We start from the raw sequence: 22,683 nt of genomic DNA on the forward strand, positions 1-22,683 counted from the left end.
ATATATATATATATATATATATATATATATATATATATATATGTATGTATGTATGTATGTATGTATGTATGTATGTATGTATGTATGTATGTATGTACGTACGTATGATGTATATGTATATGATGTATATGTATATGCATATGTATGTATATATATAATCTATCCATCCATCTATCTAATCTATGTCAAAAGGAGGTGGAGATTTTAAAATAATTCATATTTTCAAAAACTTTGTTGGGGCAGGGAGGAAAAAAAACCCCAAAAGAACTACCTGTACAGTATTTGGTATATAAAGTAACAAAAATAATTGATCGATTGCAATGATTTTTATTGATTTATTTATGACCAATTTTATTTCATCTCAGAGGAGACATTTTCTGCACCCTTAAAAGTTTTCTTCCAGGCGACAGACGTGAATATAACGGACTTAAAATTGATTTCTCTTTTTAAAACAAAAACAAAGTGCATTGAGTTAAACTGGTCTTAGCAGGGCTGTTTTTGTTCACGAAATGTCTTCGTATAAATTAATAAAAGGCTAAAAGGCTAATACGACATTAGCTTTAAAAAAAAACAAAGAAAGCAATGTACACGTTCATTTAAAAAATAAAAACCCCGACATTCCACATTTCAAATTCAATTGAACGTGCGCAAATTCGGGATTTCAAAACCAACCGTAAAGTATACTTGCATTTATTATTATTATTATTGTTTGCAGAAGGGAAGGTTTTTTCTCGAATGCTCGGTTTCCTCTTTTCTCGCTTTACTTCTGCTTTCTAAAGCAAAATGCAAGGAAGTTAGAATTAAGCATTCTCTTCCCCCACAATGTACGTGTGTGTGAAAAGGGGGGGTATCATTTGGCAGGACTCCTTTAGATAAAAAATTATTAAAAGGAGCTTTAAACTACAATATCTAGGTTACATCTTTAAATAGCTGTTTTGAAGGAGCTTGACTTGCCCTGTAGTCAATTTGACGAAAAGACCAGGGCTCATTTATTCCAATTTGAAATGGCAACCAAGAACTTTTAACGTCCAGGTTACACAGACCGCTTCTTCAGGAAAGTTCCTGCGTGGCTCTAAAGCTTGCCCATTCTCCCGATGGAAAAATAATAATAATAATAATTAAAAAGAGAGGTTTTGCTGAAGGAAACCAACGACATTTAAACCCCCGATTTCCCTTAAAAACCCACACCCCCTCCTCCAGTGCAGATCATTCGCGGCGTCCCGTGTGGAAAGTTGGGAGTGAAGCTAAGCGAGGAAAACTTCATGGGGCTACTACGAGAAAGAAAAAAAAAACGCCGCCATTTAAAGTCACAAAACTCCCCGAAGAAAACAAGCTTTGGGGAGCGGAGGCTGAGGAAAAACAAGGCGACTCAGCGGCGCGAGTCTCCCGAGCGCCGACGCAAAGTAGCCGGAGTTACGATTATTAGGTTTAAATATTCGCTGTGTGAATAAAGTCCGATGGTTTTTATTTACAATAAAGAGGCCGCACTCGGGGCTGGTAGCCGGGTCCCTTTTGGCGGGAAAGGCAGGGCGGCGCTAGGCCCGGGGTCTGTCCGTCGAGGCTCCCGGCCTCAACTTTCCTCAAGAAACACACCCGGGCAGGGGCAGCTCTGAGGGGGGGCCCGGTCTCCTCCTCCTCCTTCTTCCTCTTCATTTCTGGTCGGGAAAAGCAACGGGGTCTGTGAAGCGCCGCCTCAGCGGGGCTCAGCTCGTCCTTTGGGCGGCCGCGCGGCGTCCCCCCCACCCTCACCCCGCGCCGCCTAGGAGGAGGCCTCGTTCTCTGAGGCGTGGAGTAGGAGGCCGGCGCTGGGCCCGCCCGTCTTGTGCTTCTTGAGCAGCTGCGTGATCTTCTCGTCGTCCGAGTTGGGGTCCAGGGGCCGGTTGTAGTCGTCGTCCTCCTCCTCGTTCTCCGAGGCGCCTTTCAGCCGCTCCGTCTCCGAGTCCTGCTTCTTCTTGGCGGTCGCCATCTCGGCCGCGTGCTTCTTCCGCCACTTGGTCCGCCGGTTCTGGAACCAGACCTGGAAGGAGGAAAGAGATAGAGGGAGGGAAGGCCGGTGAAAAGGAGAGCCGGACGGGCGGCGGGCCTGCTTGTCTGAGCCCCCGTTTCTGCCCGGCTCCCGGCTAGCCCTTTCGAAGGAGTGAATCCGGATCGGATCGGCCGCTTCCTCCTCCTCTCCGATTCGCAAGGCCAAAGAAAACCACAAGGGAATATGGGTTTCAAAACCTCTGCGCTTTGGGAGGATTCGCACTCGGTGCTAAACGAGAGGAACATGGAGGCATTTTCACATCCTTCCAGAACAAGCAGGATTTTCCCCCAAAACCTGGTAACTTTAAGATGAGTGGACTTTTAACTCCCAGAGGCCCCCAGCCAGCATTTGGGGTGGGGGGAATTAGGGGAGTTGAAGTCCAAACATCTTTAAAGTTGCCAAATTTCAAAACTTATTCCAGACCATAATCTGGTTGGTTTTACCTTGATGTAAAAACCCCAAGCTCCAATAATACACAATTATTTCTGGGTGGACTTTTAACTCCCAGAAGCCCCCAGCCAGCATTTGGGGGTGGGGGGGATTTGGGGAGTTGCAGTCCATGTATCTTAAAACTTGCCAAGTTTGAATTTTTTTTTTTATTCCAGACCACAATCTGGTTGCTTTTACCTTCATGTAAAAACCCCAGGCACCAATAATACACAATTTCTAGTTGAATATGATATGAGACCCAGTTTGGTGTAGTGATTCAAGGTGCCAGGCTAGAAACTGGGAGACTGTGAGTTCTAGTCCTGCCTTAGGCCCAAAAGCAGCTGGGTGATCTTGGGCCAGTCTCTTTCTCAGCCCCAGAAAGAAGACAATGGCAAACCTTGCTAAAGAAACTGCAGGGACTTCTGACAGTTGCCAGGAGTCAAGAATGGCTCTACAAAGGTGGCGTTGGAGGGATGGGAGAACACTGTAAAATTGCAGAGCTGTAGTCTAGATAGTAAAGGAGGGGGGGCTCTGAAAGAAGTAACACCCCTATTGTTTATTTCCAGAAAACATGGATATTTCTTTGAAATTACCAAAGTCAAGCCCATTCTCTAAAGGAATTACACATGCCTACACTTGGTTTACACATGTACACTTGGTATATAAAATTGATGCACACACCTTTCAAAGAAAAGGCCTGATTTTAGAAATTATTATAGCATCATGAATTTGTGTACATGCATTGAAAAGGGGGTCTTCATATCCTCCCAAGAAGGCACCAAGTCTCAAACGTAGCACATGTTTGTACCTCTTAACGTACCCCAACTTTTCCTGGAATCACATAGCTTATCCCGAGAATTGTGTTTTTCCAACTTGGCAACTTTAAGGCGTGTGGACTTCAGCTCCCAGAATTCCCCAGCCATTTGCCAAGTTTGAAAAACATTGTTGTAACTGCTTTGCAAGCATCTATGTACTGCATACTCCTCCAATTTGGACTGAGGGGACCCTGGAATTGGAATCTCCATAAGACACACCCTGGAAAATGTCTTCTGAATGTGGGTACACATACTGATTGCTTAGGACACATTAACAAAGGGGGACAAGTGAAAGTCTGGGTTAGTTCAAGGGGCTGGCCTGCCTGGCATACGGCCAAGTTATCTTTGAGATTGTTTCCTTCTGTGGACATCTTATCCACAGGGAGGTAAACATGAGGAGTTAATTCTACTTTGTTATAGGCCTCTATTAACAGAATCTTGCAAGGCTGAAAGTACAAATCGCCCATCATCTCTTTATTTTCTTAGGTTGGATTCTTTCTGAGTTTCCCTTTCTGCTTATTTTGCAGACGTCCTTGTCGTTTTTTCAGCATTTCTTCCCCTTGTTTGCCAAGGTCATTCCCACATACTATTGCAGGTCCAAATCATGTCTCCTCTCTCAAATGCCTTTTATCTGTGGGGATCTAGGAACTGAGGCCTTTCTATAGCTATGTCTGCTTTGTGGAACAGCCTCTCCCCTGAGAGTCAGGGGGTCTCACCTTCCAAGGTGTTCTGAAGATCTGACCTCTCTCAGGTATTCGTTCAGGAGAGCCTAACAATTGTGGTTTTATGATGGTATTGTCATGGTGCTTATTGGTATGAGAAGGTTTTTAATTTGGGATATTGTGCTATTTGTTTATATCCTGCTAGCCATTCAAGTCTTAATTTTATAAAATGTGGGCAGCCATAAAAAAACTTTTTAAAAAAATAAATAAAATTGGCCTGCGCTCAGGCAGCCTGTCTTCTTCCTTTGTGCTAATTTTGGAGACTTCTCATAGTTGAATCATTGTGAAGTAATTGTGTCGTCTCCCCCCCCCCCCGCCCTGTTATTGTAATGGAAAAATCCCAGAGTCCTACGGGATTGGGAGGCATATAAATGTTATTAAACTTTAAACTTTACTTTTAAATTATGTTGTCTATTTCACAGTCCCGGCTTTCCTGCCCAGGCATAATAGATATAAGAGATCAAATTCAGCTAAGAAGGGTAAATTAAATTTAATGATGGTAGTTGGATTTGATATACAGTATAAACTAGTTTTAGAACTAGATTCCAAAGCTGGTTATTTCAGAGTTAATGTCATTGAGATTGACACAGTTTGCTCCAGACTGGCACTCCAAAAGGTTTGCTGTCCAAAAAATACAATTTGCTGAAAAATTATCATGGGTGTGATCAGTGGTGCCTGTGAAAAAGTTACCATGATGGCTGCAATGGTTACAACTGAGGTTCATAAAAATAGACTGAGCTGTGATCAATTATTGTGGCCTCCATTCTAGAGGGTTTTTAAAAAAAACTCTACCCAGAAGACGATTCTTCGTGTGGTAGTACATTTTTTTTGTTTGGTGGAAATGTTTATAAATACAAGACAAAAAGATTCTTCACCCCACTGACTTTATGATCTAGATCAGAGGTGTCAAATTCAAGGCCCAGGGGCCGGATCCAGCCCGTGGGGTGCTTAGATCTGGCCTGTGGGGCCGCCCTCGAAACAGCTAAGGACTGGCCCATCATGGCTCTGCCAGTGAAAACAGAGCTCAGGAGGGCTGTTTTCTCTGGCAGAGCACTTGGACCACCACAGGCGCCCCTCCCCTGAAACAAGTGGTGTTGAACTGGCCACACACACACCCCGGCCACCCCCTACCCCACCCTCATCCCCCCCCCCCAGGTCAAACACAACCCAGATGCTGCCCTCAATGAAATTGAGTTTGACATGCCTGATCTAGATCAATTTAACTGAAAAATTGACAGTCTCTAATCCCATCCCATAATTCTGTTGTTAGCAGTGTGGTTGAATCCAGACTTATCCATGCTTAAAGTAAACCGATCAGAACCAATAATAAACCATTTCTACCTAACATATCAATGATTCCATAAGTCTACTTCTAAATATGCTTAACTCTAGTTCATTATGAGTGGATGTGGCTTAACCATTCAGTAGATCCTACAAATTCAGTTTTAAGATCTGTTTGGCAACATTATTTTAGAATTGTTTTGGAGCCATGGTTTTTTTACACACACAAAAGAGAATGTCTTTTCTAAGATAGTGGTAGCTGCAACATCCTTTTTTCACTACACATACATTTATGACAGGCTCATGATAGGTTTTTCTCCTAGTACTGCTAAAAATTTTAACATAATCATTTCAAACATCCTCCTATGCAAAAACAAGAGGAAAAGTACAATAGGAAAATTTGCATTTGCTTTCATTTTTCAGTGCACGCACAATAGGGCTTATCATACTTTTGCCTTCTGCACTAAACTCCACTCTGCATTATGGCAGTAACTAGTGTTAGTTCCTATGGCAATATAGATACTACTGTATATCATTGATATCCCCAGAGCAGTTATCCTGCATTTGACACTACAATTTTAATTGTGTGTTTATTTCATGCATGGGAAAATACACTCCTACATCTATTTTTTTCTCTCAAAGTTAGGTGAATGACAATTTATGTCCTGGAACCAAGTGTCATGCCTTCATTGGCATCTATGTGATGATACAACATAACTGCCATCATGTTGGTGACGTTAAGGTTTACTGGCATATGGTACCATTTCATACGGTCCATTGATATGCTCATCTCCAATGTAATATACAATCGGATAACTTTTTCACTTTCTCTTGGGCCAATAAAGTCAAACCTAGAAGTGTTCTTATGTTTCTTGACAATCATATGAAAGGGGTTTCCCTCCCCCAACTTCCAGTGTAGTTTACAAGCTGTGAGAACTTCTTGGTAGTCCTCCATTCAAATATCACCCAAAAATAATTTGCTTGGTATTTTGAGATCAGTCAAGTTGATTAGACACTTGGCTGTTTAAATACAACTGTTTATATACAATCAAGTTGATGTCAACTCTTAGCAACCAGATAAATAGACTGTCTCCAGGATGATCTGTCCCAAGGACAGGTCTCTTCCAGGGACGCACCATCACCCTGGAATTAAATCTTTCCATTGATTAGATACTACTAAGCTCCAAAATCTCAGAGGTCCTATTAAAACAATGGAGCTTGCTACTTCCAAAGGAATGTGATTGAACACTATGATTTCCACTCTTTTAATGCCAACAGATTGCTGTTAAATCAGTCCATCATATAGGATTATTTATATTCACCAAAATTATTTTTACATCCCCCTATTTAATTGACTATTCTCACTGCTACAGTTCACAGCAGTGAATGTATCAAGCCCATTATGCTCAAAAGAGCCTACTCCCAAGTAATTGGGTATATGAGTGCAATTAACCATTCATATTTGTCAGCCGGATTTCAATCATGCGAGTCTATCAACTATCAAAATGCAAATGAGCCATTAATAAGAGCGTGGCAGTAGAAGCTACTGTACTCTCACCACAAAGATTCACTTAAAAGTGCATATAATTGCTCTTCATATTAGCAACCCCTCTCAACCACTATTATCTTCTCCGAGAGCATCCTGACTACCACCACAAAGCTCTGGTGTAAGATTCCACTACTCAGCAGTCAAGAAAGCACATTTAGATATTGTGCCTTGAATCAATTCTAATTGTCTCTTCAAACCATGTCCTGCTCTTGAACCACCCCACATCATCACTAAGTAGTCGCATCTGACTAGGTCAGATATACCTGTAGGACAGTAGTAAGGACAGCCTCCTCTGTGCCATCCTAAACATCCCCTTCTTTGTTCAGTTCAAGGAAAGGATGAATTACAAGGCTAAATTATGTCACATCCAACACGCAGGTTTTGGTTGTGATGCTAAGTATGTTTGCTGAAGTAGAACTCCTTATCAAGCTGAAAGGACCTGTGTATTAACAAAAGCACACAGAATAAAACTTTACCTGGGCTGAACTGCATTTGCATATATATTCATTCCCTGCAACTTGCTATCTCCCATTTTCCCAACCCTATGACTATCATTAAGTTTTGTACCTTATGATTCTTGATGAATATATCCTTTCTTTTATGTATACTAAGTGCATTTGCACCAAAGACAAATTCCTTGTGTGTCCAATCACACTTGGCCAATACATAATTCTATTCTATTCTATTCTATTCTATTCTATTCTATTCTATTCTATTCACCCCTTCCACCAAAACTTCAGACAGTTATTGTCCATGCTGCCAAGTGGCTCTTTCCTGCACAAGGGTCTTTCAAATGGGTTCATTACAATGCCCATCGTCCACACATAATAGGAGAAGGGCATGCCAACTCAGTTAAGGGAGCACGTGGTTGGGTACACGCTGTTGTAAAGATTGAGTAGTAGCTGAGGCAAAGATTGAGTATTGGCTGAGCCTTGCCTGCATGGAATTCTGCATTGAAAGCAGTCAGAAAAAGATGAATTTGCCTCTCACCAATTTCAATACTTTCCCCATTCCTTGTATCTATCTTGTATCTTCCTGGCATTTTGTCCTCTTTAATAGGATTGTGTGAATCAGTTTTTGTGTGAATCAGACAATCCTGTAGACTGTTTCTAAAGGCTGCAGTCCTTTCGCCAGAAGGGAGACAAGGGTATTTGCTTTGGGTTTCTACAGGGAAGGGCCCATCCAAAGGATGGGTTCAAGAGATCAACATAAGGTAGTAAAGAAGGGGTAAACCTCACCAGTTAAAAGACTAAGAATTATTTCAGTGCTCCGGGTTTCACCATACATTGCTATTGACATCAAGTGGGAGGGAGGGAGGGGGAGTGAAATAAAATTACATTTTCTTTGCAGCGAAAAGTGTGGGAGAGGGCATGCATGCTTCAAAACCCAAAAGCCCCAGGAAGCTGAGCGAATCTCCCTTCTGCGCGCACACACACAAACACACACACACACAAAAGTCTTGCATTATTAATCCCAATATAGTTATGGAAATTAAAGCAGCCCCACTGTGTGGAGAATGGCAACAACAGCAGCCCGAACAGACTCGGTTAACTTTTTGCACACACTGCCGGACGGCTTTCGCCTTTCGATTCCTTCTTTTTTTTCCCCCCCTCCCTGCTGCAACCTGTTCTTCTTTCCTTTCTTCTTTCTCCCCTGCCTGCTCTCTTCCCTGCCTCTAATTCGAGGAACCCCCCCCCTCCCTCCCTCCCTCGCCATTTTCCCTCCCGCTTTCCTTCCCTGATCTCTGGACGCATCTTCTTCTATTTATTCTTGCTTCCTCACCTCGGAGTCAATTGAAAGTGGAAGCCTCGCGTTGGTTAAGTCAAAAGTGCCAGATGGCCGGAGGGGGGAAGACCAGACAAGCAGAACGGGATGGAAACAAACAAGTTGCTACTCTCCTTCCTGCCCCCATCCTTATGCCTTCGAAATTAGATGAATACATTTGCACACTATAAAGTCAACCGGTTGCATTCGCACTCCGCGCTAAATAAACCGGCGCGCGCTTTGTTGCAATTTGCTTTTTTTTTTCCTGCTTTGAGCCTCGACCGTTTATTCAGGGTTAAGCAACGGTTTAAGGCGATGCAGGGAGACAGCCCTTGTTTTCCATTTTAGGACAAACGGCATCCAATATCAGCGAGTCTAGTGCAACTTTAGAGGCTGCTTGAAGCTAGAAGCGATGCTGTTTACTCGGGAGGAAACCCAGTAGAAGGAAAGGCTATTTATTGTCCGGAAGAAATGCATAAAACTGGAGACTTGGAGTAGAAAACCATATCGAATATAACGAGGCTCTGTTCCAAATAGACATACGCTGTGTTTTTGCGTTTTATTTTTACACGTCCTTTTTGGGGGGTTTAATTTGTTATTTCTTCATGTATTATTACAGGCCAGCTCCATGTATTCTTATACCGCAGGATAAAGATAAATTCAGAAAACAGTATTTATTGTTGAAAGACAAAAACTTGCTACCGGCAGTGGAGGAGGGCCAAATTTTATTTCTGAAGATTATGTTTTTAAAAAAATTAGAACCAAATCAGGGCTGACTGCCCTTCATTCTTGCTGAAATCAAGGCGGCGTAAATAAGCTCAGCGCCAAACTTTTTCGGAGCTGGTTTGAGATCGGATGGAAAGTGTTGACCAAATGTCAAGACAATACTAAAGTTTCCTGCTCCTTGGTAAACCTCCTTCACTGCGACGGGACTTACTCCGAGTAAACAGAGCCCCGTCTAACAAAAAGCGTAGCGTTTTCCGCTTTGGTGGACTTAAGAAACAAAACACACATGAAACCTTCGTTTCCCATTCTGGACCAGACGGTTTTGTTCAAACGTGGGGCAAATTAACATCTGATTCACAATGCACCCTTTAAAAAAAAACACCCCCACCTCCTCAAACACACTGCACTAAATGGCGAGGCATGTTGCTATCGGTGGAAAAGGCAGTCATTTATTCAAAGCCTTTCCCACATATTTGCAGTGACAAATGAGGGTCTCTGGATAACTTTTGGAATAAAGTGACAATTTGTAAAAAGGGAGGTTTTCCCTCCCCTCCTGTCCCCTCCCCTCCCCCCACTTCATCCATTTGAATACCCAGAAAGAAACAGCGTGTAAAAAGATTCATTGGTTTCATGAATGGATGGATGGATGGATGGAAGGAAGGAAGGAGAAAGAAAGAGAAAGAGGGAGAGAAAGAGAAAAGAAAGAAAGAGAGAGAGAGAGAAAGAGAGAGAGAGAAAGAAAGAAAGAAAGAAAGAAAGAAAGAAAGAAAAGATGTGCTATTCTTATAACATTCCCAGTTGCTCCATCAGACAAGATTTCATTTTCTGCTGAAACCAATTCAAGGAACTGAGCAACCACCAAATTAGATCGACCTCTATGCTTCATTGAATTCTTCTCACCCAGAGAAAAGGTCCTTCTTGTTCAAACAGTTACAAGGCTCTTGCAAGAGTTCCCACGTGCAAAACGAAAACACCCACAAGCAGAAGTACCTAATCCAAAGAGCCCCATTTGCACTTTTATGCTCAGTACAATCCTACCAGGAAGATCGGTTCTCTGACTTACTATCTGAAAAGTGAGTACATGATCAGAACTGGGTTTTTTTTAAATATATAAAGTATAGAAACAGGTGAACGGACAGAGATCTGGACTTGTTAAGCTTTATTTTCTATCCCTCCAATTTGCATCTATTTCCCACAGCTACCTAGAAGTTTTTTTTTAATGATTCCCTCCAAATAAATGAAAAAAAGAGATTTAATTCGCAACTTTCCAGTGCGAACCTATATTGGTCTGCTCAGAAATGATTCCATTGTACTGTACACTTATATATATTCACATGAATATACAGGAGGGCAGCTATAACAGTCTATGTTTTATACAGACCTATAAAGGAATTATAAAGGGAGGGGGGGAATGATTAGTTAGGTTTAGCTCCTCCCTGGAGTCAATGTAAGGTAAAGTTTTGCCCACCCAGAAATAAAGATTTGTGATGAGTTTGATAAGATTCATTTCCACATATGGAAAACACAACAGGAAATGTTCTTCCAAAAATGTCTGAATTTGCTACACAATGTGTGTGTGTGAGAGAGTGAGAGAGTGAGAGAGTGAGTGAGTGAGTGAGTGAGTGAGAGAGAGAGAGAGAGAGAGAGAGAGAGAGAGAGAGAGAGAGATGCATGCCCATAATTGTACAGAAAAGTTGGCTTTAATTCTGCTTTTGTGAAATCCCAGCAGTATGAATGAACAATTGAAACAATAACAAACCTTGAAGCACACCGAGTTATAGAATCCCCCCCCCCCCCCCACTACTAGCAAGGAAAATAATGGTTTCCGAGGGCATCTTAAAACGATTCTGTTTATCATGACTTCAGCTTTAAGGAAGTAGAATGTTCTTGCTCAACTATAAGGTGGGTGGATTTTAATCCACCAACCTTTAGGCTTTACTGAATTCAAATACATTTATCTTCCTGTGCAACAGATGTGGGATTTTAAAGGCATTGAACGGGTGAGAAGAGTTAGGTCTTGAATGCAGAGACACATTGCCAAATACATTACTCTAATAATGCACAAGTTGGGCCTCTGGCAGAGTTGGCCTTGACTGTCCCAGTTCACAAGACAACCCAGTTCACAAGTCACAAGAAGTGGGTCCCCTTCAAGGTTGGGAGATGGTGGGGAGCATCTACATAGAGAAGGGAGACCACCCAAGCAATGGCTGAGCCTTTGAAGGGATCGGATAGACTGGGTATTTTTCATCCCAGACACCACAAGAATCAATTAAAGCACAATTCCAAATTTTACTTAGGCTTGTTCCAGTACTGAGTTATTGACTTCAATGGGCCAGTAGAGAGAGAAAGAGAGAGAATGAGAAAGAATCCAGTCTGGGAACGCTGGGCAGAGGACTTAAATGTGCTACATCTTCTCAACTTTTTAAAAGGCCTAGAAGATCTTAGGATTGCCCTAGATATGTGGGGGTGCATAGGATTGGAGGGTCACTCGTTCACACCTGCACCTAATTAGTGCCACAAAATAGTTCTATTTACACACCCAGATACCCTTCTGGAACTCACTTTTAACACCCTGATTTTTTTTTAAAGCTGCCCTAAGCTCCTTACCCTCTTTTACTTGACAATGGGGCCGAGTTTACCCGAGGGTTAGTAAATGCCTTCAGTCTTCGTTTAACCAATCTTGCAGATTTTGAACGTACTTTAGTTCATCAACACAGATCCATAAAGCTATTTACCAGCCATTCGTTCTCACAACGCTTGAATCCCGTTGATTCAAACCGGGACAGAAGGAACGGTCAGGTGTGTGTGTGTCTGTGTGTGTGTTTGTGGGGGTGAGGAACTCTTTAGTATATTTATTCCTTTTCCCATTAATTTCGAGACAGTTTGGGGAAGTGAGTTAAAAACAGGAAGAGCTGAATAGCTATATATATGAATAGCTGAATATATATACTCGCTATTTTGCCTGTGTTTTGTACAAGAAATCACGAACGGGACTTTAAATTTTCTTTATCACGAACCCCCGATTCGACAAGAGCGCGGTCCCCTTTGGTTTTTGCCCCAGGACTAAAGGGCGCCCAACTCCCCCGGTTTGTGAACGGCCATAATCCACCTTGGCTGCCCGGGCCGTCGTCTGAATCGGGACCACCTCTTTTTCTTTCTTTCTTTCTTTTTTTTGCCTTGCCCGCAACAACTGCTCACCTTGACTTGACTCTCCGTCATTCCCAGCGAATAGGCGAGCCTCGCCCTCTCCGGCCCAGCTAAGTACTTGGTTTGCTCAAAAGTTTTTTCCAAAGCAAAGATCTGTTGGCCGGAAAACGTCGGCCTCGTGTGTTTCCTTTTGCCGTCTTTATCCAGTAAAATGGAGCCTTGATCTAAGGGGATGGGGAGAAAGGAAAAAAGGGAGGGAAATGCCACGTAAGGGACGTAATAGAAGTCGGAGATACCGAGAGTTCGCATAGAATCTCTAAAAGGGTAAGAAAAAAAATGTATATATTCCGCCCAGCGCTGCGTTTGCTCAACGGGAAAAAAAAGGAAATTTCAGCATTACTCGGAAATTGTAGCAACCGGCGCCGTTTGTGAAACAGCAGTGACGGGTTTGGGGCCTCGCTCCTTGGCTGGACCAAGAGCCGCTGGTCTGGGGAGCAAAACAACAAGAGCAACCACAAAACACACACACACAAACGAAAACAGAAGATATCCGGAAACACCTTTTCCGAGTAACAAGTTCGCAAGAGTTGGAAAAAGCGCTACTAGAAACCTCCTGTTTTTGTTTTTGACATTCAGGGTTTGAGAAGTTGGAGATTCTTTTTTTTAAAAAAAAATACATTACACAGCTAGATTAAGAACATAAGGCAGGGAACGAAGGCAGGGGAAGGGAAAAGAAATGAAAGGGAGGAAAGGAAAAGGAGGAGAAAGGGAGGAGAGGAGAGGAAAGAGAAAGGGAGGAAATGAAAGGAAGGAGAAGAGGAAGAGAGGAGAGGAAAGGAAAGGAAGGAGAAGGAGAGGAGAGGAAAAGAAAGGAAAGGAAGGAGGAGGTGAAGAGAGGAAAGGAAAGGAAGGAGAAGGAGAGGAAATGAAAGAAAGGGAAAAGAATGGAAAGAAAAGGAAAGGAAAAATGATCTATCTATACTGAAGACAGAGCCAGATCCATTACTAGCATTTGGCACCTCGACTGAAACGGACGTCTAAATTCCAATTAGTACAAAAGTTCTTTTGCTCGACGCACAGAAGATATTGCACTGGGGGTCTCTTTTCCCCTTCAACTGCCCCCCCCCCCCAAGATAAAGGCTTTTAAAAAGGAAGCGAGAACAAAAGCGCCACGGCGGCCGGCCTTTTTAGCAAGCCACCGTAACCAAGTTCACTCAAGAATGAACCCCACGAATTTCAAAGAAGCTGCCTTCCAAACGGGGCTCCCGCTCTCCCACGGAAGGGACGGGGCTGCCGGGTTCGGTGCGTCGTCCCCTCTCCCCTTGGATATGCTTTCGTGGGGCGAGGGTGGGTGGGAAAGCGGGGTATAAACCTCTCGAACCTCAGTAGCCAGAAAAGGACCAATTTGTTTTTCTTCAAGTGTGGGTGGAAGAGTTTGGGACTTGAGACTGGCTCTTTTGGGCGAGAGGAAAAGAAGCTGAGCTTAAGAAACGACAAGGGAGAACTGGGCCGGCCTCCCCCGGGCAAGGGTTGGCCGAGAAGCCGCAAGAATCGAGGGAGCAGCTCCGTGGCTAAATAAAGCATCAGCCCCAGGAGTTTCCCAGGGGGCTCAAAGAAAAAAGCAAGAGGGGAAATAGGAGGGGTTTTTTCCGGCTCTAGCGTCCAACTTTAAAAGACGCGATTCTTTGGAAGCGCCTTGTCCCCCAGTTGCTTTCACGTGCGAATGAGTGACTCGGAGGTTCACTTCGCAGAGCGCCTCTTTCTTTTCTTCCCTGAAGGGTTGGGCGCTACTCAAAGCAGAGACTCTTCCCAGCCTAGGATGGCTGGGACTACAACTCCCATTCAAACCCCCTTCAATAACGCAACCTATCCGGAGAGAGGGCAGCAGGTCAAAGCCAGAGGAGGGCAAAGGCTCTAGAGCGAATGCCAGTCCTGGATTGTCGGCCTGGGCTCCTCAGACAGCCCCGCTTTCAACTTGGAAACAAGCAAAAAGTAGCACAGGGCGGAGAGTGCGATGCGGCTGCCCTCCAGCGGTGGGGCAGGGAACTCCCATTAGCTCCCCGGCAGACCAGGGCAAGGAATTGTGGGAGTTGTGGTCCAAAGCAGCTGGAGGGCACCAGTCCTCTCTACGGCAGGGGCCTCTCACCTTGACCACTTTAAGCCTAGCGGACTTCAACTCCCAGAATTCCCCGCCAGGCTTAAAGCGGCCAAGGTAGGAGACCCCTGCTCTACGGGGTTCGGAAAGGGAGGGGATGCAAGGGGGGAAGAGAGAGACTCACGACCTCCCTATCCAGCCCAGGTTCTTCGGACCAGGGAATAGGATTTGGTAAGGAAGGCACAGCTGGGCAGAAGAGCAGATGTGGGGTAGGGGGTCCATTGTCCAATGAGAGCAGCAAAAGTAGAACCTGAGGGGGGGGCTTCTTCTCTAAAGAATTGGGGTAGCACAATCATGAATCGTGGGATGGCACCTCGACGCCATCGGCCTTATACAGCCTGGAGGTTTAAAAAAATAGGCAAGAACCGACCGAAGCAAGAGCCGGTTAAAGCGGTTCAGCCTTCCTGTGCTGGAGCTCTCAGCCTTCTCAGCCAGGAGACGGGCCTTGCGGCGCTCTCCCGTCCCGAAAGGCATCCAGATTTGACGGCCAAGGCTTGGAAAGCCAGGGAGGGAAGGAGGCTGGGGGCTTGAGGGCCGCGCCGGAGTGATACTTACGGGGCGAGCAGGCGAGGCGGGCGTCCCTCCAAGGGGGACTCTGCATGACCCCCGGCCAGAAGATGGGCGTCCTGCCGGGCAGTTCGGCCAAAGGCTTGGGGTACCTCCCCACGGCGGCTACGGCGGCTGCAGCGGCGCTGGGGCTGAAGTAGAGGCCCGGGGGCGGCGGGGGCGGCGGGCTGAGGCTGCTGAAACGGGGCAGGCCCGCCAGGAGCCCGGCGGCCGGCGAGGCGGAGGAGGAAGAGGAGGAGGAGGAGGAGGCGGCGGCCAGAAGCGGCATGGACGGCCGGCTCAAGATGTCGTTGATGCCGTGCGGGGTGGCGGCCGAGTGCTGCTGCGGGGGCGAGCCCAGCGCCGACAGAGCCCCCGCGCCGTGAGCCTTGAGCCCGGTGGGCGAGCCTAGCGGAGGGGAAGGCGAGGCGGACGCCGAGGAGGAGGAGGAGGAGGAAGACGACGAGGAAGGAGCCGAGGAGAGGGAGGAAAGTCCGCTGGCTGCAGAAGCGGCCGGGGGCGGCAGGTGGTAGGCGGCGGCGGCGGCGGCTGAGTAGAGCGGCGTCTTCATCTCGGCCATGCTGTGCAGGGCGGCCAGCGGCGGGCTGCTGAGCAGGAAGGCGCTCTGCCGGGGGGTGCCATCCATCGGCCCCACCGCCAGCATCCCCGGGACGGGAAGCCGGGCAGGGCGGCTGGAGCTCACGGGGTCTTCCCTCTTCGGAGAATCAGCCGAGCCTTCTTTGGACGGGGAGAAGCGGGTTTCTCCTGCGGACTAGGCGCGAAGGGAGGTTTCCCCCCCAAAAAGGGGCAGAGATGGGGGGTGAGGGGGATATAGGAAAGTGGGGTGGGAGTCAATTGGGGGAGAGGTATGTGTCCTGTTGGGGGGAGTGCTGAGCTGTCGGAGGATGGAGGGAGGGAGGGAGAGAGAGAGGGAAAGACTAACTGGATTTAGGAGGCCAGCATTAAAAGGGAAAGTGGTATATACTTTCCAGGCTTTTGGGGGGGGGGGAGAGAAAGCGCCCAGTTTCTCCTTGGCTTCTCTTAGACTGAAGCAGAGGCGTCGGGGTATAAAAGGCCCGCCTGCCTGGAGTTTAAGGGACGTGGGAAGGTCTTGGGGAAAGGCGCCGTTCCCAGCCGAGACGGTGTCGCGCAGGGCTGGAGAAGCGTGTCGGCCTCTTCTGGCTCAGGGATGCCTTTCCAAAGCCTCTCTTTATATTGGAAAAAGCGAGGATCGAAACCGGGAAAGGATCCTGAAAGGGTTGGAAGCGGGTCGGGAGAGAGGAGAAAGGATTCTTCGGGCGATCCTTAGAGGGAGGCACTAGTCCGGGAGTGTGCCCCCCCCCCCAAATAAAGCGGGGGAAACTTCTCCAAACTTTGGCCGGCTGCCCTCAAAGAAGTGGAGCACCGGAGGGGCGGGAATTGTTCGTGGTGGGATCCGAGCTTCCAGGCGAAGCCTGCCGGCGGGAATCAAAGGACGGCGGGAAGAGTCAAACCCGCCCTGCGGCTTCCTTCTTACGGGCTCTTCTCTGGCCCCTTTCTGGTCGAAGGGCGGGTCGGCCGGCCCTCTCCCTCGCCAGCCGCTCGGCCAACGGGCACCAGAGCCAAATTCCCCGGGAAGCAAAACCGCCTTCACCCGGCGCGGCAAGAAGGAAGCGGGCTGGAGGATGGAGCGCGTCAATCAGCCCCGTCGAAGGCTCCGAGCCTCGGGCGGACGAGCTCTGCTCGGCTCCGCTTCCCTCCTCCGCAGCTGGAGAGATCCTTCTCGGGTTCTGGGAGATCCTGCGCTCCTTCCGGACGCGATCGCTGGATCCCAAGAGAGAAAGCGGTGCCGCCTCTTCCTTCAGTTCTGGTTTGATGGGTCGCCTGCGGAGAAAATCTCCCCGACCTTCGGACATGTAGAAAAATGTCTCCTCTTTTTTTCCTCTTCCTCCTTCTTCTTTTTCTTCCCCCCCTTCCTCAAGGCGGGCCGGGCGCTCCCTCTGCGGCTGGCTGGGCAGATCCTCCCTTTTTTCCCCTCTTCGGTTTGGCTCTTCGCTATTTTCCCCCGCTTTCCCTTTTTTTGGGGGGGGGGGGCGATCGCGCCGCTCACCTTTCCGCCGCCTTCCTTGGCTCCTGCCTTCGTGGCGCGCTCTTGCCGCGGCTCGCCTTCCTCTGACAGATCCCAAACAACCACTCAGAGGTAATAAAACATTTTCAATCCCCCCCTTCCCTTCCCGCCCCGTCTCCTTTGGCTATTGGGAGAGGGAGACGGCTGGGGGGCGGATGGGAGAGGGGGAAGGGGAGAGGGGGAAGGGGGGGGGAGAGAGAGAACTTTGGGGAGGTGTCAATAAAACAGCAGAGGGTGGGACGGAGCCGGACCCCAGCCTCCTATTGGCCCTGCCTTTTCGGTGGGGGGGGGGGACGTGGAGCCAGAAGAACAAGACGAGGCGACGCAGAAAGCCGAGCCGGCATCTCCGGCTCCCCCACTGCCCACCCCTCCCTTAAAGCCAAGGGGTGGGTCCGGCCCAGACCCCCTTATTTGCATACAGAGCGCGCCAAGAAACTGCAGCAGACTTGGGGGGACGACTCGGAGCGGGTTGGAGGGAGGGAGAGGGGATCGGCCCCGAAATCGAAGTCTTTGCGGTGAAAACCGAAATCGGAGTCGCTCCTAACAGTCCATTCCCCCCCCTTTTTTTGTTTATTTTTTCCTCCCCCCACCTTCCAGCCAATGAGACCTCAAAGTCGCCGGCTGGCCAAAAGACTGATCCCACCAGTGGTGTATTAAACATCAAGCAGACTAAGCACGTGCTTAGGGCACCAGGCCCACCCAAGGGGCACCCAAAGTTGAGAAAGAAAGAAAAAGATTTGTCAGTTCTTAGGGCGCCCGTGAGTCTTAATTCGCCATTGGATCCCACCCTTGGTCTCCGATTCCAGTCCCCATCATCCCCAACCCACCCGCTCTCTGCAGCCCAAGAGGAGAGCAGGGCTGGCGAAGGCGTCCTATGGAACTTTCCTTGACGCTCGGGGGAAAAAATACCGACTCGACGAACGCGCTGCTGTTGCTAAACTTAGAGATGTTCGACGCTTCCCCCCCAATCCCTCCCGCCCGCCCGCCCACCGCTCCGCCCGCGCCGTTAGCTACCTTGCGCGCCGGCCAGGCGATGAAGCTGTTCCTCCCCCCCCCACGCCTTCTGACCGGAGTTTCCCTCCCCCTTCCTCTCCCCCTTTCCCCCTCCTCCCCTTCTCCTCTCGGCCGTTTCGCCATTGCTCCGTGGAAGCCGCTTGTGTATGCGCGCGCCTTTCGATCGCAACAAGGCGGCTTCTCACTCCGCGTTAAACAGGGTCGGTCCCGGGCATCAGCCTGCAGACGTTTTCAAGGCAGATATATTTTTATTCAGCTTTTGGTTTTATTAACCCTGGCATCACCATGTCCCCCACCCCGGCGTCTCACTCTCTCCCTTCTCTTCTCCCTATTCCCGCGACCCTCTGATTTCCTTCGAAAGACAAGATTTGGGAGACTCGAAAACAGCCCCCACGAAGTTTGCTTTTTAAATCGAAACGCCGGGCGGCCCGAGACCTCGCTCCTAAAGACGGGGGGGGGGGCTTTCCCGAAACGCGTTTCGCTTCCCGTTTATAGAACCCGTGAATGGAAGAGGTCCCCAAGGGAGGGGCCAGGACCCGGACCTGCAGAATAGAAGACACCGAGAGAGTCTTAGAACATCTGTAAGTCAATAGCTCGAAGCCCTTCCCCTTCTTCCGGCCCCGGTGCCCAACGAACGGCGGCTAGAGTACATCAAGCGGTTTACAAAGGCAAGCGGGCTTCGCGTCTTGCAAGCGCTGAGGCTGGAAGGTGTTTGGAGAAGAACGGGGACGCCGGGCGACCCCGAGAAAACTGAACTGTTGGCCGCTCTTATCCGTTGTTGGATTTGAAGCTTTTTAAAAAAATATATGCGTCGCCGTTAGGGAAAGCAAAACACCCCAATCAAAAAAAGACAATAGAGCCTAGCTAGATCGTGTTTTGCCCTTTCTCTTTTTTTATTTTCAATTCTTTTAAGCTTCTTCGCTGACAATACCGTGTTAATCGCAGTTGCTTTTAATGACATCATCTAGACATCTAGAAGTCCTGACTTGCTTTGAAATAATACAGTGTATCGTAATATTCAATATTGCAGAAAAAGGAAAGAAAGAACAGAAGGGATGGGGGGCTTTCCTATTTAGACTTTGGAAAGGAAGAAAAAAATGACTTTATCGGATCCTTTGTTCCCCCGCTAGAAGCTCAATTAAATTAAATTAATAAACCTGACTCTTGATTAACCGAAGATACTTCTTTTGTTCTCTTTCTCCCTGCAACAGTTCCGGCCAAAGGCGAAGGGACTTCCAAGCGGGTGCTTGGGTTGGTGTCATTGACAACCTTGGATTGCTCAATTAATCCTTTATTCTGAACCTGGTTATAATTCTGAACCCTAAGCACAAGGGGCCAAATACTGGGGTTCGTGCAACGCTTTGGATCGAAATATGGGCATTCCTCGGATAGTCTCCAATCAAGCCTTTGAGACCCTTTACACACGTTAGGTTTCATAATCTGAGGGCAGTGGCGGATTAAGGCTCACTGGTTGCCCTAAACACTGACAAATGTTGGTGCCCCTCCTTTGTATATACTGTACAAATCTTCATTGGGCTTCTTTCTTTCTTTCTTTCTTTCTTTCTTTCTTTCTTTCTTTCTTTCTTTCTTTCTTTCTTTCTTTCTTTCTTTCTCAACTTTGTGGTGCCCCCTTTAGGCCTGGTGCCCCAAGCACGGGCTTAGTCTGCTTAATGGTTAATGCACTACTGCCTGGGGACCATCCCTTGGAGACATACTAAAATGGTGATTTTTCGACAGACTCATTGCAGCTGGGGCCTGGCTTCCCTTGGCAAACGGAGAAAATGTAACTCCGCAGCCCCATTGATATCTGGGCCAAGAGAGTCCCGTCACCTACAAAATAACTGGTTAAATAAACTAAAAAGAAAAAAAAAGCATTCCTTTAAAATATCGCCCTAAACCCTTTTCCTAAGCGAATTTATTTGCCCCAATTTCATTCATTTATATTTGAACTTTTCTGTTAAAAGTTTGGAGCTCGCTGTGCAACCTTTCCTAACTTAACCATCTCCGGGTATCATTAGACTACAATCCCCAAAGTCCACACTGGCTGAGAGTTCTGGAAATTGTAGTTCCAGGCAGAATATATAAACCACTTGATGTTTGTTTGAGGCTTACCCTACTTTGGTATTTGGTATTTGGTATTATGATACTTTGGTATCATAAATCTTGTGGTTAAACTAACCCGCGCTTGTTTAGTGTGTTGAATGAACAAGGTCATGGTAAACTCCTAAATCTCACCCCAACACCCCCCCCCCCAGGTCGACAGATTGTCGCCTTCCACTGCATGCCCCTAACAAAGCAATGGGAAGAGGCTGTGGAGAGAGAGAGTGGGAAAGCCAGCCATTGCCTTCAACACTTTTGGAGTTAAACGCATTGTGTGAACGTAGCCAACCACCTTTCAGCCTGGCCGGTTGGTAGGGGGTGGGTGGCAGGAATCAGTCCATCTGCTTATTTAAGAAGTCCGCCTCGCAGGGCAAAACTATTAAATTGAGTACAAGGAAACCAGGGTTAAGTTAAGGGCGGAAAAGCTCATTCGTCCCGAGACTGCAATCTCAAACTCTCCTAAACTGGCATTCGTTGCTTTGGGTTGCAGGGCAAGCAGAAATCATTGGGGAGGGGGGGCATTTCTTTTTGTTGCGGCACCTCCCACGCCGAAAGAAAAACGAAACCTGTGGAATACCTGTCTTATTTATTTTTTAAATAAAACCCTGCAGAATTAAGTTAGGCAATTGATCCCACGCTAAGGACTTGGTGGTGCGTGGATCGCTGCTCTCCGCGGCGTTTCGCCGCTTTCTCTGATCTAGCCAGGAATCATGGAAGCGCTCCCGAGGCTTCTGGGTTTCTTGGCCCGGGGCAAAGCAGCCTGCGGGAGACGAGTTGCTAACCCGCGAACCTCCTAGAGGCGGCGGCAGCAGCGCGCAGGATCAGCTGGGTTTGAATGCCAAGCGAAATTAGGATTCCGGGTCCCTTGGCAGCTTCTAGCAATCTTGTGGTAGGCCGGGAAGACGCTCCCCGACTCCGTCCGCACCCGCCTCCCTCTCTGCTTCGGCCCCAAGGCGCTTTTATTGCAACCTTTATTCAAACACCGCCAGGGGGGTGGGAAGGTTGGAAGAGTGCTTTGGATTCCAACAGAGGCCGCGATAATTTTCTCAGAGATAAGAGGGGTTGCGCAGCTTTATCTTATTAGGAGCAGTTTAGGATCGCAGCGTAGGGTTAAGACTGCTATATTACGCCTCCACCTCACTTCCTTTCTCTTTCCTTCTTTCCCTCCTTTCTTTTTCTTTTTTTCTTCCCTTCCTTCCTTTCCTTTCCTTCTTCCCTCTTTTCCTTCAATTCTTTCTTTTCTTCATTTCCTTCCTTTCTTTCTTCTCATCCTTCTCCGTTTCGGAAACATTGCTTTGAATTTTTCCCTAAAAATTAACCCAATAAGTACCCGGCGATGATTTAATAACACCCTGCCTCCTTTTGCTCCCCCCTCTCTGACTCCAACCTTGAACCCCCTCAAATATATATAACTACAAATGCCCATCGATTCTTTATCGGATGCTGGGCATTATACAAGCTAAGATACCCAGAGGCCAGGAGGCTGCGTTTATCCTTTTTGCAGTCAGTCTGCGGGACCCTGATTGTTGCTTCCTGATAAATATTGCGGTCAAAGGGGAGTCCAGTTCAGAAGGCTGGCCGCCCCTCGATCTCCAAATTCTCCGCGGCTTCGAAAGGTTTGGGAAAAAAATCTCCCTTTCTGGGCCCGAAAGAAAGACCCCCTCCAACGCTTCGTCACCGACCCGACCTCAAAGTCCCGAAATGAAACAGGTCTGTCCCGCTTCAGTGCATCTACTACAAGCTCTTTCTCACGGCGCTGGAGGCGATTTGCTGGTTTGACAGCCAACTCCTAGGGCGGAACGAGCGGGAAGCAGCTGTAGGAGAGGCGAGTCCTGAGGTTGCTAGCAGCTGGGAATGGCTCGGCGGGTTTTCCAAGAGGCGGCTGGCCGTTTGCACGTGAAGGCGACTGATTAGCATTTTAATCGGCGAGGGGGAAATGAATTTGCTTCGGGTGGGGCGGGAGGGAGGGAGAAGGCTTGGAACCTGGCATCTGAAAAATACGATATAAAAGCTGATGAAAGGGGGGGGAGGACATGTTTGCACAAAATCCTTGTCTAAGAGACGTCTAGTTTGTAGTTTAGAACGGGGATGTCCAACCTTGGCAACTTTAAGCCTGGCGGACTTCAACTCCCAGAATTTCTCAGCTAGCTTTGCTGGCTGGGGAATTCTGGGAGTTGAAGTCCTCCAGGCTGAATGCTGGCTCTATCACGTTATGCAGTCTATTTTTCTCCTTCTGCACTGCACTTCTAAAGGCACCGTTAAACGGGCCTTGGATCTCACGCCTACTGCTTCCATCACTCCA

The 22,683-nt window shown here is 47.6% G+C and overlaps 1 protein-coding gene across 1 annotated transcript; it reads right to left on the reverse strand.

The window, feature by feature from the left end:
• Positions 1-311: 311 nt before the first annotated feature.
• On the reverse strand, positions 312-16,251 carry NKX6-1 (NK6 homeobox 1). Its single transcript, XM_014066413.2, has 3 exons — positions 15,170-16,251; positions 12,511-12,683; positions 312-2,017 (listed from the first exon to the last, which is right to left on the reverse strand). Exons 1-3 carry the CDS (start codon positions 15,822-15,824, stop codon positions 1,760-1,762), a joined length of 1,086 nt encoding a protein of 361 aa, XP_013921888.2. The 5' UTR covers positions 15,825-16,251; the 3' UTR covers positions 312-1,759.
• Between the last annotated feature and the right edge of the window lie 6,432 nt (positions 16,252-22,683).

The sequence above is a fragment of the Thamnophis sirtalis genome, unplaced genomic scaffold, assembly GCF_051295495.1.
Source record: "Thamnophis sirtalis isolate CommonGarterSnake01/CBP01778 unplaced genomic scaffold, rThaSir2_p1.2 scaffold_10, whole genome shotgun sequence".
In the NCBI taxonomy this organism is placed as follows: Eukaryota; Metazoa; Chordata; class Lepidosauria; order Squamata; family Natricidae; genus Thamnophis; species Thamnophis sirtalis.